Source organism: Carcharodon carcharias, chromosome 12 (genome assembly GCF_017639515.1).
Source record: "Carcharodon carcharias isolate sCarCar2 chromosome 12, sCarCar2.pri, whole genome shotgun sequence".
NCBI lineage: Eukaryota > Metazoa > Chordata > Chondrichthyes > Lamniformes > Lamnidae > Carcharodon > Carcharodon carcharias.
The window spans coordinates 140,236,915-140,257,955 of record NC_054478.1 but is presented as its reverse complement, the minus strand read 5'-3'; the positions used below and the strand labels follow the sequence as shown (position 1 = coordinate 140,257,955).

The window sequence follows — 21,041 nt, the reverse complement described above, 5'->3', positions numbered from 1 at the left end:
AGTGCTGTTAGGGAGGGAGTTCCAGGATTTAGACCCAGCAGCAGTGAAGGAATGGCGACATAGTTCCAAGTCAGCCAAGCCCACATCAGCAACATCACTCAAAAATGTAACCGAAAAATATGTAGTATCTGAAAATATAATATAGTCAGCATGGATTCCAAAAAGGAAGATCATGCTTGACCAAGCTTATTGGAATCAATTGATGTAACAGAAAAGTGTAGAAAAGGGTGAATGCAGTAAATGAAATATATTTGTATTTCCAAAAAGCTTTTGATAAAATAGCACATAGTAGACTCGTGACTAAGGTCAGGACATGTAGCATCAGGACACAAGTTGCATAATGGAAAGCAAGCCGGCTACAAATCGGAAAACAGAGAGTAGAGGTTTTGGGTAGTTATTCAGGTTGGCAAACACTAGAAAGTGGTATTCCACAAGGTTTGGGGTTGTTCACGCTTTACATATACGATTCAAACTCTGGAATCGAAGTACAATTTAAAATTTGCAGTTGACAACGGATTGGTGGCTTAGTTGATACAGAATAGGGCGCTGACAAAATACAGAAAGACATTGATAAATTAGCAGAATGGGCATATAGCGGGGGAAGAAAAAGTGAGAGGCAGCACATTTTGGTAGGAAGAATAAGGAGGCCACAAGTTTCTTGGAAAAGAAATGCCTAAATGAGGTCATGGAATAGAGATATCTGGGGTACAGATAGATGAATCACAAAGTAGCAACATAGGTTAACAAGGCTTCGAACAGCAAACTTGGCACTGGGGTTCATCTCCATGGGGAGAGATCCGGAAAACAGAGAAGTTATGCTGAACTTGTAAAGAACCTTTTTGAGACCACATTGAGCACTGTGAACAAGTCTGAGGGAAGATGGGATAAAGCCCGAAAATGTGCAGGCGACACACTAACTTTGTGCTGCTTGTCATTATATTGACTGCAGCGTCCAGCCAGCACAAAGCCTGGGGGAGGGGGGGGGTGCATAAAATCGTGGGAGGCTAGCATGAGCATTGCATTATTTTAACCAAGCCTGCACCTCTTCAAGGGAAGTACTGGAGCAGGTGCTGGAATTCTTTCCACAAGTGACTTTGACATGGGAAAAATACATTAATGGCACAACATAGAGAAAGTGGGCTCCAAGCAGCATAGCTAAGGGCCCGGATGGAAGCTCAATGATCTCTCACCAGTGATCAGTTAGGAACACATTTTCAAATGCCACTTCCGCCAACTCCACCACCAGCCTCACAAACTGCTCAATGTACCATACGCCTCTCTCTTACCCCAAACCAACCCATCTCCATCAACATGGCTCTTACTTCACATTCATAGCTTCATTTCACCCTCGCATACTTAACACTGCTGCAGGCCTCACATCCACATCTCTCAGCTTGCACACAGTGCCAGCTATTCAACCATAACAGCCATACCATCCAAACAGATTGATTGCACCACGCTTACTAACACCATTCCCTTTGTCTTGTAGGACAGGGACAGCACACAACTGAAGGCAACAGCAGATAACCAGTGGGGGAAAGGCACAGCAATATGCCCTTCCCCAGTGGAGGAGACAGGGCTTGCCATCATTGCAGCGGGCATGACTGAGGTTGTGGGGCTGAAGTGGGGGGGCTGAAAGAATCAAAACTAATGGTATATTCATAACTAATCCTGCTTCTCACATCCCACTTTTCCTTCATCATACAATTTCCTCTGATTCCCATGCTGAACATTGTGTAAGTATGCACCCCTTGCCTTCACCCGATCCCATCACAGCAACCCTACATTCTGCTTTTCTTCTTTCAGCTACCCAAGAAATGTCACCTGGCCAGGAACTTCACACTCCTGCAAGGGGAAAACAAAACAGATGGAGAAACACCTTCACTCAATCCGACATGCACAGCCACCATCACAGATAGCATAGGGGCGGGATCTGCATGTGATGAGTCACCAGGCAAGGGTGGTCTGCAGCCAGGGCCAGGGGAAAGGACAGCTCACCATAGGGTTAAATAGTCCTGCTACTGAGGTCTTTGAAGGGGCAGCATACAGGAAAAGGCTGATGGATATGCACAAAGAAATGTTGGGTGCATTAGCAAGCTTGTCAGAAAGTCTGCCGTCACTGCCAAGGAGCCTGGAAGAATCTGCACCAACCTTCCACAGGGTTTTGCTGAGAACTTTTGAGTCCATCCTTTCCAGTGTGGACATGGTGGTCAACTTCATGAGAATGCTTGCGGACCCACCCATGATGCAGTGTCTTGATGGCTGATGTCTCTGCTTTCAGGCAGCAAAAACAGAAGCCTCCCAACATCAGAGTGCTGCAGCGGAAGCTCAAACTGCAGTCACACTAGCTCAGCTTGTTGCCCTGCAGACTCAGACTGTTGCCATCATGGCTGCAGATACCAGTACTTCAAGGGTGTCTCAGTCTAGAAAGCTGCCCACAACAGATTACTAGACTTGCTGAGGCACCCCGCAGGGGCAGTGACTCTGTAGTAGGTGAACCTGCTGTCCATCCTCAGGATGTCAGCATTTGTCCTCTCGTCACTGCCTCTCCACCTCTACCCTTCTTGCTGCCCATCCTCCAGCCAGCCCAGACTGTTGCCCCTGCGCTGAGATTCTCCAAAGCTTGGCTTTCTAGGGTCAGAGCTGCTCAAAGTCATCCTGAATGAGGAATTGGGGTTGTGTTGGCTGCTTTCTCCCTTCTGCCTTTGCTGCTCACCATTTACCTGGTGACAAGGGCTGTGCCCTTGTGTTAGAGAAGTTTACAGGATGCAGATCACTATAATTCATATCACACGCTCTGGCAAATACTGCACGGTTCCACCAGGTAGCGCAAGTGTTGCTTGAGCAACCCAATGGTCACCCCAATGGTCAATGACATTCCTTGCGACAGCATGGCTGTTACATAGATGCTGCCCACCTGTGTTTGGGTTGTGCACCGGAGTTATAACCCAGGCGGTCATTGGGTAGGCCTCGTCACCAAATGGCTACCCTCGGGTTTGACTTGCTGCTCAAATGCAACAGCCTGTCACACAGTATAGGCATCATGGCTGCTGCCAGGATCCCAGGCATTCACAAAGTGGTATGCTCCAATTTGCTGGAACAATGTCGACAACATATGATTTGGCTCCATTGTCTTTGCGTTGTGTGAATACACCTGCAAACAAACATATGCACACAAACACACAACTGAAATATAGCATAAAGCTGTTCTGTTCTAGTGCTCCATTCTTATTCTGGGTGGTGCTGTACAGGAAAAAAAAAACACACGTTCTTGAGCAGCTGAAAAGAAAGGGGCTAAGAAAATAGGAGAGAATATATTAAAATCCCAAACCTCATTTTTAAAAGAAAATAAACTGGTGAGTTGGAGAAAAAATGAAAAATATCTAAAAAAAAGTAGGGGCAACAGAAAATCTCTCTCAAATTCCGTTTCGCTGACAAAACTGCCATTGGTCACTGTTTCAACCGCAAATAAAGCATTACAACAGTATTTGTTAGCAGGCTATCGTGACGACTGAAAAGAAATTGCAGGAATATCTTTATGATTACACTTTTTACAAAAGGGCATGAAAATATCAGTAAATCTATTATTTAAACAAAATCGTTTTTTTCTCTCACCTAACAACTCACTATCAACATTGTCATGAAGCAATCTGAAATACTGTCCCTGAACAAACAGTCCCATCTGTATGTTATCAGTGTCGTAAAATATATTGATTCAGCATAAAAATAAATGTACAAACTGCAAATATAAAAAGGAAATGTGATATGCAAGTGTCATGGCTGAACATTATTGGTACATCAGTACAGGATGAGCAGTAAGGGGAATTAAAAAAAAAACATCTTTCAGATGACAAATTAAAATAAGGACCCGTCTCAGGTGCGTGTAAAAAGATCCTCTGGCACAAACTGCAGAGCAATGGAGTTCTCCTGACAAACGTTTATCTCTCAAACACCACCACCAAAAACAGATTAATGGCCATTTATCTCACTTGAGCTTGAGAGCTCTTGCTGCGCATAAATTGGATGTTGTGTGTGGTATTTAAAAGTATTTCATTGACTGCAAGGTGCCAGAGGGCATCCTGAAGTTGTCAAAAGTGCATTGTAATGTAAGTGCTTTCTGTTCCTTTTACGATATGCTGTCCCTGCATTGAACCTTTTAGCATGAGCAACTTTGAACTATACTAGGCATTATTAATTTGAAGCATATAACAGCAGATCAATAACCCTGACCTTTCTCTTCTCAAATCTTCTCAACCTGACTCTGCACTACTCAGTTGCAGTTAACAACAATAATTTAGACAATAGTTACTGTATATTAAGGTTTGTTTCTCATAATGCTGTAGAGGAAGTAAAATTAAATAAAGGTTTACTGACCTAAATGGGTATGCGCCATGAGGTCAGCTAGTGAAGCAGTAGGTTTCCCTCCTACATGTGATGAGGTGGACGATGCAGAAGATGAGGTGGAGGAGCTCTGGATAACCTTGTTAAGCCAGTGCTCTACGTTCAAATGGCCCTGGTTTGGAGTGGACGTGATCCGGCCCTGGCGACGGAGTGAGCCCTCATCTTCCGATGCTGAAGATGTGTCTGCATTCAATATAATACTAATGTTAGGACAGTGTAGTCTCTACTCTATTAAACTCAGTAACACAGCCCCAGAGGGAGCATTTCACACGTGCAGCACAAGGGATATGCAGGACACAATTTGCATCCCACAAGTAGCCTGGCTGGATAGCTCCTGATGAGAACACAGTTTTTAGCCCAGATCCTCATTATGAACTCTTCATATTACACATCACACACGCAACATAAAAGCGATAAAAACTGGATGTAAATATTAATATGAGTGCAAACATTAAGGTTGTGTGGATTGTACAATACCTCACATGGAATGCTACTTCCCATTGCTTTAATACCTCATGTTCTCCATTATGTGTTTTTTTTTATGGGCAATGAAAATAATTCCATAGAGATAGTTTCACATTATTCCTAAACCATGTTTAGGAACTGGAAGCATTGAGCTAAGGACACTGTATTTTGCTCTTATTCCTTCTCCTATTTGCTGTCATTCAAAGTTTCATTCCCCCAGTTTCCTTAACAGTATTTGTCAAACTCATTCATCTGTGTAATTCTTCACTAATTTCACACAACAGAAAGATTTAATGTTTTCATACAATGGTTGTGCCAATATTTAACTGTGCTAAGTTCTCATTTGCATAAAATAAATCCATGCACTCTGACCATTAATTTAGCTGTTGGTTTAACATTATACAGATCTACAATGATTATCATAAACACTACATGGCGCAAATACAACACGTTTCTGGTTTTTCTACTGTAGCTGCAAGACTTAATTCCTTCACTGGTCAATTCAAACTGCAAAAACAATTATTTTATTACACCTCCAGAAATGGTGCAGCAATACTATTACCTAATGGTGTTACTGCAAAGAGAATTATAACAACGTCATTTCACCCTTATTTTTAACATGACATTATTTATCAATATGTGCCCATGTACAGGGGGGTCAGAGGCTTATGGAAACTAAATTAAGTTGGGCTATCCCTCTATCTCACCAGCAATGTGAGTGAAAACTGTCATGTGTGATTTAATTCCACCAGTCACTGAAACACATTCACAACGTCTAGTGACAATTGATGGGCTTTCATTTTCCTTTGATGCTTGTTATTTCAAATGCACTTACACCATTCTGGTTGTGGAGTGACACTACTCGTTAGGTCAAATGATACTGTCCTGTACGTATGTTTCAGTATTGACTGGAGGCTGAAATCTAGGCTAAGATCGCACAGCAGGAAGGAGAAGACTAGTCTTCCCAGGATCCCCAGCATTCCCAGATTTATGATTATTCCCAAGAACTGTTAGTTATTTGAACACCCACCCAAAATCCAACATTGACCACCAATACAAATTATGTAATCCATTAAGCTTGGTTCTGGACTCCACATCTGACTGTGTCTACCCGTCTCCTACTCTGATTCTGTGATTAATTTAATTTGCTTGAAATATGGGCAAGCTTCTAGCAAATTTAGGTGGCTGCCTGACTTCACAAATGACAGAAAAAGTTCCTTCAAATGTTGATCATAGCGAAAACAATCAAGCAGAATCAGATACCTTAAAAATTAGATGAATTATATCAATTTTTAAAAATATAACTACATCTACCAACCAAATGCATTCCTCAAGGCATGAGATACACATCCCACCATTAGATTAGTCTTCACCTTCATAAAAATATGCACAATTACATAATTTCTCTCACACACCGTCACCATGCAGCACAAATACTTCAGAGGTAGGAAAATAGTTCATATATCCTAACTTTAAACAGAAAGGGCAAGCATGGTACCAATTTTTTCCAATACCACTGGGGCTTGGGCTCAAAAATCGCAGGAGCTACAGCAAATAAAGTCTTTGCTCTTTGCATGTGAGTGAGTTCACTCAGTTTCAGCACAGGCCTACTGAAAAAAATTGTTTATGATTTAGAACATTTGGCACAAGACTGGTGACCTCATTCAGATGTACCATAATGAATTCAATAAAACTATAATTTGAGAGTTAGTGCCAATGAAAGCTGCAGGATCGTCATAAAAGTCCAACTGGTCCACTAACATCACCCAGGCCTGCTACCCTTACCTGGTCCAATTCCAACATTATTGAATCTGCAGCTGGCTCAATGTTTGATCAAGAGGGCATAATTTCAACATTGTATAATGTCATCCATTTGGATCCAAGGAAGACAAAGGGATTATTTTAATGGCGAGAGACTAGGAGCTGCGGAGGGGCAAAGGGCTTTACATGCCCACATGCACAAATCACTAAAGCTCATGCGCAGTGTACAGTAAGCGATCAAAAAGCAAAAATGTGATCAGTGCTGTCTTTTATCGTAAGGGAGCTGGGTATAATAGTGGATCATGGCACTTTCGTTATAAAATCTTAGGCTTCATCTGCAGTGCTGCATTCAGTGTTGAGCACCGCACCACAGGAAACATGTATTGGCCTAGGCAGGGGAAATGCTCAGATTCACCACGACACCAGGATTTAAAGGGTTAAATTCTGGAGACAAGTTGGATAAACTTGCACCATATTTCCTTGAGCCGAGAAGATTGAGGAATGATCAAATCAAGGTGCTTACAATAATTAAGGGATTCAACGGGGTAGGTACAGAGAAACTACTACTTCCGGTTGGGAAATCCAGAACAAGGGGAACAACCTTAAAAACTAGGAGTGAAATCAGGAACCAATTTTTCACATGAAGGGAAGTGAAAACGTAGAACTCGCTTCCTCAAAAAACTGATGAACTGAGGTAAACTGGAATTTTCAAGACTGAGAACAACCAATTTTCATTAGATAAGGACATTATAGATATAAAACAAAGGGGGGTAAATGGAGTTGAGATACAGAGCAGACATAATCTAAATGAATGGCTCAGTCCTATTCATGTCTATGCATGAAGCTCCAGTTCATTCAGCACGATGAGGTTAACACCTACCTTCCAAATGAGCTCTAAAGCTATTTTGAAAATATACTTTGTTCCTCCTTCAAGGTAACTCTTCCACAGACACACATGGAGTATAAACACATTCCATAGAGCATGCACAGCTCAGTGAATGTATACACATTGATCACATACCAGTGGGGAAACTCAGGGACAGTCACTTTGTCAATCAGACATATCATTAAGTAGCCAGTTCACAAGCATCACTGGCAGCAGACCAACTTGTAGTCTTGTTTAGAGTGATGGCACTCTACTTGTGAAGTAAGGAACATGGAACTGAAAAAGTACATAGGAGTCTAATTTTCTGTTCCCAAAGGGGACAATTTATTTAATTTAGTCAAGTCATTTGAAAAGATTTTTCCTCCTCTGTAGATCTTCACATACTACACATTACTGGAATAAGACAGTTACAGGCCTCTGCCAATGTCACTCACTAAGCAAACGTCCTTTGTGATATGCAGAAGAATTTAATAAAACGTCAGAATCTTCATGTCTTTCATCCCCATTTATCAGTTCCAGTCTAAATTTATTTAATTAATCATGCTAATCTCTTTCTGAGACTTCCCCCCCCCCCCCCCACAGCCAACCTAAAAATAATGATTGCAGAAGGGGTTCATTGTTTAAGGTGGATTCCAACAGAAACAGCCTTCACTGCTTATTGCTGGGATGCAACCTCATGGTTTTGTGGAGGAGGGACAGAAGAGAGAAGGAATTCATTAAAAGAACAAAATATCACTATCTGAAGTCTATGATCTCAAGCAGCGATGTTGTGATGTTGTGTCTCAGCCAAAATAGGACGCCAGTTCAACAAATGGAACCAACAGTAGAAATTAATATGCAGATTATAATAATAGGTTTGTCTGTGTACCTGGTGGAGTGTATGCATCTAGTGATGAATGTACAAGCACAGAGCGCCTCTTCGAAGGCATCGGCATCTTTCTCTCTTTGTATTTGGCCAGAGCTGCTTGGACTGCTTCAGTATGCAAGTCTGTGGAGACAGAAAAATCAGCAAACAACATGAACAAACATATAATGGACAATCACTGCAACTTAAGTAAACATCTTAAAGGAAATCTTGGGTCGTCAAGTACGGAGGGCAAATGCATTGTTCCATGGAATGGTGGGAAGTAAATCTTATCGCCACTCCACAGAATTTTAAATTTTGACTCTACTACTGTATGGAGTTACCAAAATCCAGCTTCCACTTGGATTGGGGGGGGGGGGGGGGGGGGGGGGGTAGTGGGAAAGAGTGGTGAGGTTGAGGGGAGTGCAGGGGCATGGGGAGCGGGGGGGGGGGGGGGGGGGGGGGGTGGGGTGGTGGTTTGGAGGAAGGAAAAGTGAGAGGCAGTTCCAGTATCTCTCATAAACTCAATGGTAAATGAAAGCCTCTTTCATGAATCAAAATACAAGATATTTTCCAAGAAAATCTTTCTGGAAAGATAAAGAAATTTGCATTAGCTGCACCATACAATTCGAATGGAAATTGGTTACAAAGGTTAAAAATATTCAGAAACATTGCCAATGCTGCAATAACCAAGCCAAGGAGCAGCGTGCCAAATCTATATGAAGTACTTGGGTTGTTCAGTAAGATTGTATATTCCTTGAAGATTGTGAGATCACTGCAACATTGGCCAATAACCAAGGATTACAAACTCCATGACCAATGAGGTTATCAGAATCGGAGTCCTGTTCTTTTTATTTTCTATATTACACTGGGAATCATATGAAATGAAAATACCTGGATCTCAAAGTTTACCACAGCAATCAATATTTGATTACTAAATCTACCTTTGGGGAAACCAAGTCTCAAAAACTCACCTGCTAACCAAGCATCCATTCTTCAACTGCCTATAGCAACTTTGTACTGAGGTGTTGTCCATGGTTCTAATATGAATTCCAATCAGAAGAATATTCCAGCACAGAACATGAAGATCAATCCCTCCATACTCACTTATGATGGCATTGCCTATCCAGAGAAAGACCTATTTTCTTTGAATTGGAGTTTAAAATTTGCATCAAGCTAACTGCACTGCTCTGAAGGCTACTGGATTGGTTACAGATGCCCTGCTTGTGAGCCCTTGCAACAGAACTGCGGAGAAGCCAAAGGAAATTTGCAGTGCGAACTCTGAATATTTTGTCTTGGTTCATCACAACAGGGGCTCCAAATCTGATCTATTCAAAATAACTGAGATAGCAGAAAATGATTCAGACAGCCATCTGAGGGCATTTTAACTGCAAAAAAAAAATTCAAGGAGATTTGCACATCTCTTCCTTTCCCTTGAACATAGCTGGTGCAATCATATTAAATATGTAAATAGTCCCTGTTAAAAGAGAACCACAATGGAGCAATAGAAAAGCAGTCACTCAAGATACCATTCCCCAGCCATTCAACCAATGTTGTCAAAAGTAGGCACTGACAAACATCAAGTCCTGTTATCACTTTAATCAACAATTCTCATTACTGATAAGAACCGCACAGGTATAGCACACTAGCTGTCCCACTCTTAGCTGAGGCTAAGTGGTCCAATTTATCTGAAGAAACTGAAAAAGATCTCAAATTTGACCATTTGTTTCAGAGGTGTGGCCACACAAACTTCCTCATTAGCTTCTGGTTGCAGTCGTCAATTGCAGAATAAAAATCACGAGTTTGAGGTTCTCACTCCTTCAGCAATGGCTCAATCATAGTAAACCAGGTGAGCAGTAACCAAGGAATTGTGAAATTCCAAACCTGGTTTGTGCTGAACTAGTTTATCCCAGCTGAGACAGAAGTGAGAGCACAATAATGATTTGCTCTGATATCCCCACGATAGGAAGAAGCAACAAAGAACAAGACAAAGGATTGACTGTTGATTAAATTATCCTGAATTAACAAAGTGCCACACCTCAAAGCGTGCCTGTTAGACAGGCCTGATATCTTACACTTAAACTCAAAAAAAATTTACATCACAAATTGCTGCAAATGCAGCCTAATTAGAGCATGGCAAAGGCAGGGCTAGGTGGGCTTTAGTGAACAATGGGACTGATCAATCACCTCAGTTAAGGAGATAGACTAAGGATTGAGAAAGAAACAGGAACAATAGAGGAGGAAATGGGGCGAATTAAGAGTCAAAAAACAGATACAGAAAGAAACAAAGAGGGGAAAAAAGAGCAGGGTGACAGAGATGACAGGTATTGAGACAAAGGACCAGAGAAAAAATATAACCTTATATTTGTTCTAAAAAACATGAATGATTTACCAGTGTAGGAATGAGACTCCAGATAAATGCTTTTCTGGGCTGCGGAGGTTGAAAGGCATGCTAGTAAATCTAGTCACTAAAAAGGTACCTGCACTGTTATGTATCAGCCCTAACTTTCAATGGCAACCTTAATTGATAATGAATGCATAAGTGGAACAATTTGCTGAAACTCACAGGGAGTTTAATTGCAAACTGCTGTTTTTGAAAGGCTATCAGCAGATCAGCATAAAGTGCCCTGCTCACAGGGAACTCTTTATTGCCACAAACTGTTGGACAATTTGTACATCAACAACAGCAAGCATCTTTAAAGCTTCCATTATTTTTCCAAACAATCCTGATCCATTATTCAATGATAACTGCTGGAAAGTGGTAAGCATGCAGTCACAAGGGATAGGATACTCTTCAGCTTTGATTTTCCCACACCCCCAAGCTAAATATCAGCTAAAGTGACTTCTGAAACTAAAACAACAGTTTAGCATCATTTTCAAAGAGAGCGATAAAAGAAATTAACTGGGGTCAGGTGGGGTTGGAGGGCAGAAAAGAATAGGTTCCTGATGACAACGCTTCCCCTCTGAAAAGTTCAGAAACCCACCACTCCATATTGACCCACCATGTCAATCTAAACATCAAAAAGCTTGATGAGTTATAAAAAATATTTCCTCGTGCTTTTGCTTCAAAGCAAAGAAAAATTACAAAAATAAGCCAAGATAATATTTTATAAGTCAGAGTCCTCAAAGGTTGAAGGCCTATCTCATTCTTACCCTAAAGTGATGGGAGCATTAACTATTCTCACTTATTTAATGACTAGCTTTCTACACAGAGAGCTGTAAATCATAAGCAAATTGCTCCAATATATTTTTCTCATCATACTTAACCATGATCATAAAGCTACCCTCCCTCATTAATGCAGACACCTGCTTATTCCAGGTGACAATTAAAATGGTAAAATCTAGTGTAAAGTGCTGCCTTTCCTTCTACTGTGTATGATGAACTGGGGTTATGTAATTATTGTAAAATTTATAAGCATACCAAAATATTACAAGTAATAAAACACTAAATGGAACATAATGCTTCCTACATTGTTCAAAATATGGAATGTTATTAGTGAAACATAACCTGCTGAGATTGAATATAGGCCATAACGATGGTTAGGAGTTCCTGCAAAGAATACATTACAATGGATTTGACTTCTTCACTGCCGCTCAGGTTTTTTCAATTTTCTGGAGATGTACATCTTGAAAGCCACAATTGCACCGAAAGTCCACCCTCAAGTTCTGAACAAAAGTCCAAGTCTAACCATGTCATTTAAGTGGAATATAAAAACACAAGCAATGGGAACAAGTGGTCATTCAGCACTTCGAGCCTGCTTCACCATTTGATAAGATCATGGCTGATATCTTCTACTTCAACCTCACCAATGTCTCACCCCTAGGTCTTGATCTCTTGATCTCCTCCTCATCCAAAAATCTGCCGATGTCTAGCTAGATTATACTCAACAACTCTCTGTAGTTGAGAATTCCAAAGATTCACAACCCTTTGAGTAAGAGATTTCTCTTCAGAATCTTAAATGGCCAACTCCTTATTCAGAGACTGTGACTCCTTGGTTTAGACTCCCCAGCCTGCAGAAGCATCCCCCTAGGATCTAAGCTGTCAAGCCTCTGTGTGTTTCAATGAGATCACCTCAAATTCTTCTAAATTTCAAGGAATTAGGCTTGGTTAACTCAATCTGTCCTCTTGGAAAATGCCCTCATTCCAGGAATCAGTTGAATGAACCTTTGCTTCACTCCCTTTAAGCCAACTATATTCTTCCTTAGGTAAGGAGAGCACAACTGTATGAAGAATTCCAGGTGCAGAGTCACCATGGTCCTACACAATTGTAGTAAGGCATCTATCTACCCATACTCCAATCCTTTGTAATCAATATCAATAATTTGCTTTCCTGATAGTTAACATGCAGGTGCAGCAAATATTGTGATTTCTGTACTCAGGTATTTCAAGAAATATTTCATAACTCTTAATAAATATGTATCCATGGAAAAAATAAATTCCATGGAAAATGTGTTCCATCTGTGGCTAACTAAAAAGGGTAAGAAGAGCATTAGATTAAAAGAGTTTGATGGGACAGAGCAGAAGGAGCTTTGCTTTATACTCATGCTGTCTTGGGAGTATTCAATGGAATCAAATATGGAAGCTTTACTTGTATCCATCTAGTGCTATCCCTGACTGAGGAGTGTTTGGTGGGACAGAGCAGGGGAAGGTTTATTCTGCTTCTAACCAGTGCTTTGCCTGCAGTGGGAATACTTGATGGGACAGTGTAGAAAACATTTTATTCTGAGCTTGTTGCACCCACCATTCAATGAGATGATTGCTGACCCGAGATCCAACTCCATATTCCCTTTGCCCAGGTCCCTTCAGATTTTTGGAAGTCATTCATTTAACATTAATAACTGATCAAGCAGCAATCACCATTTACAGAAGAGAATGCCAAATTTCTACCACCCCTTGCGTGTACAGGGGTGTTTCCTAATTTCACTCCTGAAAGGTCTGGCTCTAATTTTTAGACTACACCCTCTCTGTTCGACACTCCACACCAGCAGAAATAGTTTCTCTCTATCTACCCTATCTGCTCTCCTTAATATCTTGGAAATCTCAATTAACCTTAACCTTCTATTTTCCAGGAAATGCAACGCTAGTTTGTATCGCCTTGTAAATTAACTTTTTTTTGCAAAAATATACTTTATTCATAAATCTTCAAAAACATTTCGAACCATTTCAATATCACCATTACAAAAATACAATCAGGTTCAACTTTTACAACATGAATCACAAGGTGTATCAGTACAAACAATGAATATTACAATCATTGGCAGACATTCATTTTAAGCTGTACAGCCTAAGGGGCTCTTTACAGTTCCCAGCCCCTCAGTGCACTATGGCAGAAAGGTCTTAGGCAGCGACCCTTCCCCATTGCGCCTTTGTGGCAGCTGCCCCAAGCTTAACTGAGTCCCTCAGCACGTAGTCCTGGACCTTGGAACATGCCAGTCTGCAACACCCGGTCGGGGACAACTCTTTGCGCTGGAAAACCAACAAGTTTCAGGCAGACCAAAGAGCGTCTTTCACCGAGTTGATGATCCTCCAGCTGCAGTTGATGTTTGTCTCGGTGTGTGTCCCTGGGAACAGCCCGTAGAGCACAGAGTCCTGTGTCACAGAAATGCTCGGGATGAACCTCGACAGAAACCACTGCATCTCTCTCCAGACTTTCTTCGCAAAGACACAATCTACAAGGTGAACAACAGTCTCTTCCCCACTACAGCCACCTCGAGGGCAACGTGCAGAGGGGGTGAGACTCCTGGCATGTAGGAAGGATCTTACAGGGAGGGCCTTTCTCACCACCAGCCAAGCTACGTCTTGGTGCTTGTTGGAAAGTTCTGGTGATGAGGCATTCTGCCAAATGACTTTGTCAGTCTGCTCAGGGAACCATCCCACAGGATCCACCCTCTCCTTTTCCCTCAGGGCCTTTAAGACGTTACATGCCGACCACTGCCTGATGGATTTGTGGTCAAAGGTGTTTCTCTGCATAAATTTTCCCACGAGGGACAGGTGGTACGGCACGGTCCAACTACTTGGAGCGTTCCACGGCAGCGTGGCCAGACCCATCCTTCGTAACACTGGGGACAGGTAGAACCTCAGCATGTAGCGACACTTGGTGTTTGCATACTGAGGGTCTACGCACCGCTTAATGCAGCCACACACAAAGGTGGCCATCAGTATGAGGGCGATGTTGGGCACGTTTTTCCCCCCTTTATCTAGAGGCTTGTACATCGTGTCCCTGCAGACACGATGCATTTTCGACCTCCAGATAAAGTGGAAGATGGCTCGGGTGATCGCCACCACAAAGGAGTGTGGAATGGGCCAGACCTGCGCCACGTACAGCAACAGCGAGAGTGCCTCACACCTGACGACCAGGTTCTTACCCGCAATGGAGAGGGAGCGTCTCTCCCACATGCCCAGTTTCCTTTTCACCATAGACACTCACTCCTTCCAGTTTCTAACACGTGCCCTGGTCCTTCCGAGCCATATCCCCAGCACCTTCAGGCCGTCAGCCCTGACAGTGAAGGGGACAAAGGATCGGTCAGCCTAGTTCCCAAAGAACACGGCCTCGCTCTTCCCACGATTTACCTTGGCTCCCGAGGCCAGTTCGAACTGGTTGCAGATGTGGATCAGTCTGTGCACCGACAGCGGATCCGAGCAGAAGACGGCGACATCGTCCATGTACAGGGAGATTTTGACCTAAGTGCCTCCACTGCCTGGGATCGTCACTCCTCTTATGCCCGGATCCTTCCTGATGGACTCAGCAAAGGGTTCTATGCAACACACGAAAAGAACAGTCGAGAGAGGGCAGCCCTGCCTGACTCCAGATTTAATAGGAAAGCTATCGCCTTGTAAATTAACCTTTGGATTCCAGGTATCATCCTGGTTAATCTATGCTACACTCCCTCCAAGGTAAATACATCCAAATTTAATGACCTCTCATTGCCTACGCTGAAATTCATTTGCCACAGTTCTACCCATTTACCTAATCTATCAATATTTCCTACCACTCAGCCAACTTATTAACCAGGTCATTAACGCAAGTTCATATAAATAACATCCATAGATATTCATCTATCCACTACTCTAATCACCTTTTCAGAAAATTTAAATCAGGCTCATCAGGTGTGACCTACCCTTCACAAATCCATGCTGGTTCTCTCATCAACTAGGCATTCAGTCACCTTACCTCCAATTATAGAAACTAGTAATTTTCTGACAGGAGATATTAGGCTAACTGGTCTGTAATTCCAGGCATCCCTTTCTTTAATAGCAAAATGACAAAGAAAAATGTCCATCTGAAGCAGCGGTTCTGGAATTGACAGCGCTTTGGAAGATTATAGTAGAGATATGTACAGTGTTCCCACCTACTCCCTTTAAAACCGGAATAGAAACTAACTAACTGTGGGGACCTGTCACTCATCAGTGCTACCATTTTCATTACTGTTGTTTTGCTTGCGTTAATCTTTGTGAGTCACTGCCCCTACTTCAGCATTATTTTCCCTTGGGATTTCCAGCATGCTGACCTTTTCCTCTACTGGAAATATTGATGCCAAGTTGTTCTTCAGCATGTTCACCACTTACTTATTTTCATTGATGTCACACTTCTCAATTTTAAAGGATTGCCCCTGACTACCCCCTTTTGCTCAACATAATTGTAAATATTTTTTATGTTGATTTTGATATCCCTTTCTTATTTTTTCAAACTCACTAGCTTTTGCTATCTGTTTTGTCACCCATTGATGTTCCTTGTATCTCTTCAAGTCACCAACATCTGCACTACTTTTTGGATGTTTTTTTCTTTTATTCTTCTGTTGTCTCTTACCTCTTCAAGTTGTCCATGGCTGCTTTTTTTTGGCAGGTAGGGCTTTTGTGCCTTAAAGACATAAACTGATTCTGTAACTTTTTTTAAACACCTCCCACCGATCTACTGTTATCATTTTATCCGTTAACAGGCTTGGCAGATCACTGTGGAAAGTTACCCTGCCTAAAAAGTCAACCTTAACTAAATCCAGCATCTTAGTAGATGTTTTGTATTTCTCCCTTTCAAACTATTTAAGCACCACTTAGGTGTCACTGGCCCTCAGTCTGAACCCCTCAGTGCAAGTTGCTCCATGCTAAGGAAGGAAGTGACAAAGATTATGATCTTGGGTCACCCACCACCTCAGATTCTGTGGTGACCACTCATCTCCACTAGCCAGAACAATGGAGAGCTGCTACAGAATCACTGAAAGAAATCATGAACATTCATAGAAACAACAGTAGGTCATTCAATTCCTCAAGCCTGCTCCACCATGCAATTAGATTATGGTTGGTCTGTATCTCAACTCCACACATTGGTCTTGGTGCCATAACCTTTAATAACTCAAAATCTATCAATTCCAGTTTTGAAATTTTCAATTGACCAACCCGTAACAGTTTGAGGGAGAGTGTTCCATATTCGCACTACCACTTTTGAGAAGGTGCTTAATAACCTCAATCCTAAACAGATTAGGTTAACTTTAAGGCTATTCTTGTATAAACAGACATGAAAATGGCGGTAGCCATTTGCACGAAGACACAAAAGGCATGTTCCCTTCCTTTGAGGGCCAGCACCTTCCTTGCAGGGGAATAAGACAGCCTGACGGTAAGACGACTTGCTGCACTAGATCCCACTGAGGACAGTTTTTGTAAATGACAAGAAACCTGATAACTTGGAAAGTAGTGGGAATTTAATTAATTGATACCCGAGCAATCTCTTGAGGAGCTCTGAAACTAGTCAACTAAATACAGATATGAAATACAAGTGCCACTGCTAAAGAATTGGCTGCAGGTGAAAGAATAATTTGAAGGATATTTAAAGGACATCTTGGAGGTTGGGAAAAGTGACAAGGTATTCCCTGTATGTCTAATTTTTCATCTAGAAATTGAACATGAACTTTATTCAGCAGGTGTGGGCTAAAATATGGCTAAATGACAACATGAAAATGAAAAGCCCATGTCGGCAGTCACACTGGAACTGAAGGACAGAGTATCCTGCCCACTGAATTCAGCCATAAGACCATGATATGTGCAATGAAAAGGCAGCTGACTCGACTTAAACCCTCAGATGAGATTGCTAAACACAAAGAAATTGGAAGTGCTTTTAAACAGTTTACTGGGATGGTCCAGGGCTCCGTTGATGCTAAAGCAATTCAGCAGAACAATATATGAAAACAGAACGAACTCCCGCACTGAGCAAATTAATTAGTTATGTAGCAGGAATCCTTCAACAATGCAAACCAACATGTCCTGACAAAACCACAAGTCGTCCTGACTTGTGACAAAAAGTAAAGTCTGCTTGTGTGAGAAATCTGTCAGCAGATGTGGGCGCACGAACCCCAACAGATATTCCAATCATACACTTGTCCAACATTATATGACCTCAAAGGTCATACAAAGACTCCACTCATGACGGAGAAGTTACTGGGCCATATGCTCAAGGGCTCTGAGCTGAATTAAAAACAGTAGACATCATGAAGAAAGAAAGAGGAACACAGTCATCTTCTCATCCCTCTACACCAATCTCTGAGAATAAATCCCTGCTCCTGCCTGGTAGGGAATGAGTCCTTGGTTTATTGGTAGCATTCCTATCTCTGAGTCAAAAGGATAAAGGGTTCAAGCCCCACTCCAGAGTGGAGACCTGAATACAGTCATGGGTTGACATCCAGATATGTACTCACAACCAGTTGCAATGAACACAAAATTAGTGGCAGCATTCGACCTCTGAACCACAAGGCCTGGATTACAGCTTCACTCCACCAGTCCTGGGAACCAGAGTGCTGGGTCTGATTCCTGGGCACAGTGAGGGTATTTGCATATGATGGAAGCAGCTAGCCCTCCATACTAGACAACATAAAGGGCAGGTGAGTTTTGAGCATTATCTGTAGCTGGCCCACCATCTGAAGATAAAAACTGTGGCAGAGGGGGAGAAAATATAAATCAAAGAAAGAAAGGAGAAATATTTCCTTTAATATAACTTTCAGTGCACCCCAAAGATTTAAAGATAATTAAACACTGGTTTCAAGTGTAGTCACTGGATCAACCCTGGTTCAATGAGGAGTGCAGGATGCCAGGAGCAACACCAGGCATACTTAAAAATGAGGTGTCAACCTGGTGAGGCTATAACAGAGGACTACTTGTGTGCCAAACAGCATAAGCAGGTGATAGGCAAGGTTAAGCGATCCCACAACCAACGGATCAAATCTAAGCTCTGCAGTCCTGCCACATCCAGTCGTGAATGGTGGTGGGCAATTAAACAACTCACTGGAGGAGGAGGCTCCACAAATATCCCCATCCTCAATGATGGAAGAACCCAGTACATCAGTGCAAAAGATAAGGCTGAAGCATTTGCAACAATCTTCAGCCGGAAGTGCCGAGTGGATGATCCACCTCCGGAGGTCCCCAGCATCACAGATGCCAGCCTTTAGCCAATTTGATTCACTCCATGTGATATCAAGAAACAGCTGAAGACACTGGATATTGCAAAGGCTATGGGCCCTGACAACATTCTGGCAACAGTACTGAAGACTTGTGCTCCAGAGCTTACCGCACCCCTAGCCAAGCTGTTCCAGTACAGCTACAACACTGGCATCAACCCGGCTACGTGGAAAATTGCCCAGGTACGTCCTCTACACAAAAAGCAAGACAAATCCAACCCAGCCAATTACCGCCCCATCAGTCTACTCTCAATCATCAGTAAAGTAATGGAAGGGGTTATCAACAGTGCTATCAAGTGGCACTTGCTTAACAATAACTTGCTCAATGGTGCCCAGTTTGGGTTCTGCCAGGGCCACTCAGCTCCTGACCTCATTACAGCCTTGGTTCCAATATGGACAAAAGAGCTGAACTCCCAAGGTGAGGTGAGAGTGACTGCCCATGACATCAAGGCAGCATTTGACCGAGTGTGACATCAAGGAGCCTTAGCAAAACTGGAGTCAATGGGAAATGGGGGAAAACTCTCTGCCTTTGGAGTCATACCGAGCACAAAGGAAGATGGTTCTGGTTGTTGAAGGTCAGTCATCTCAATTCCAGGAGATCACTGCAGGAGTTCCTCAGGGTAGTGGCCTTGGCCCAATCATCTTCAGCTGCTTCAGCAATGACCTTCCTTACATCTAAGGTCAAAAGTGGGGCTATTCGCTGATGACTGCACAATGTTCAGCACCATTCACGATTCCTGAAATACTGAAGCAGTCCATGTCCAAATGCAGCAAGACCTGGACAATATCCAATCTTGGGCTGACAAGTGGCAAGTAACTTTCGCGCCACACAGGTGTCAGGCAATGACCATCTCCAACAAGAGAGAATCCAGCCATCACCCCTTGATGTTCAATGGCATTACCATCACTGAATCCCTCCAGTATCAACATCCTAGGGGATATCATTGACCAGAAACTTAACTGGACTAGTCATATAAATACTGTGGCTCCAGGAGCAGGTCAGAGGCTGGGAATCCTGCAGCGGGTAACTCATCTCCTGACTCCCCAAAACCTGTCCACCATCTACAAGGCACTAGTCAGGAGTTTGATGGAATACTCCCCACTTGTCTGGATGAGTGCAGCTCCAACAACACTCAAGAAGTTTGACACCATCCTGGACAAAGCAGCCCACTTGACTGGCACCACATCCATAAACATTCACTCCCTCCACAACCGATGCACAGTAGCAGCAGTGTGTACCATCTACAAAATGCACTGTAGGAAATCACCAAGGCTCCTTAGGCAGCACCTTCCAAACCCACGACCACTACCATCTAGAAGGAAAAGGGCAGCAGATAGATGGGAACACCACCATCTGGAAATTCTCCTCCAAGTCACTCACCATCCTGACTTGGGAAATATATCGCCGTTCCTTCACTGTTGCTGGGTCAAAATCCTGGAACTCCCTCCCTAACAGCACTGTGGCTGTACCTACACCACATGGACTGCAGCAGTTCAAGAAAGCAGCTCACCAGCACCTTCCCAAGGGAAACTAGGGATGGGCAATAAATGCTGGCCCAGCCAGCAAAGCCACTGAATGAATGAAAAAAATTATAGGAAGCACAACAGCCAATTTGCACACACAAAAGTCGTAGAAACAGCTATGTGTCATCACCAAATAATCGGTTTTACTGATGTTCGGTGATGGATAATATATTGCTCAGGACACAACACCCCTTCTCTTTTTCGAATTAATGCTGTGGGATGTTTTATGCTCGCCTGAGAGTGCAACTGGGGCTTCAGTTCAATGTCTCATCAAAAAGACAGGACCACAGACAGTGCAGCACTCCCACACTATTGGAGTGTGGGCCTAGATTTTTGCATTTAAGTCTCTGTGGAGTAGGCCTCAAACTCTCAAACTTCCGACTCAGATATGAGTGCTACCAAATGAGCGATAGATAATGCTATACCAAATTCTCGCTGCTTCTTCACCTCTCTCTCCTTGAAGACACTTCATAATAAAATCCACCTCTCATGAAGCTCTTGTTAACCTTTCCTAATGCTTCCTATGTGGTTTGGTATCAAATTTTGTCTGATAACACTCCTGTGAAGCATCTACATACGTTCTTGGACGTTAAAAGTACTATATTACTTTAAGTTGTTATTAAATCAATTCAGTAGCCAAGCAGGAGACAAAATTTGGGGGTTGAGGGAAGTGAAGGAGAGATGCAGGCTGTAGGTGGGGTGGGGGTGGGGAAGGGGGGG

The 21,041-nt window shown here is 42.6% G+C and overlaps 1 protein-coding gene across 4 annotated transcripts in view; it reads right to left on the bottom strand.

Moving 5' to 3' along the window:
* dip2a (disco-interacting protein 2 homolog A) overlaps positions 1-21,041 on the bottom strand; it is a 216,143-nt gene that overhangs the window by 77,565 nt on the left and 117,537 nt on the right. For all 4 annotated transcript variants that reach the window (XR_005944547.1, XR_005944546.1, XM_041200489.1 and 1 more), the window contains exons 4-5: positions 8,382-8,501; positions 4,375-4,584 (exon numbers count right to left, since the gene is read on the bottom strand). Coding sequence is in view for 2 of the 4 variants with exons in the window: in XM_041200489.1 (XP_041056423.1) it covers positions 4,375-4,584; positions 8,382-8,501 (330 nt within the window). In the remaining 2 variants the exon portion in view is untranslated. The remainder of the gene's footprint in view (positions 1-4,374; positions 4,585-8,381; positions 8,502-21,041) is intronic.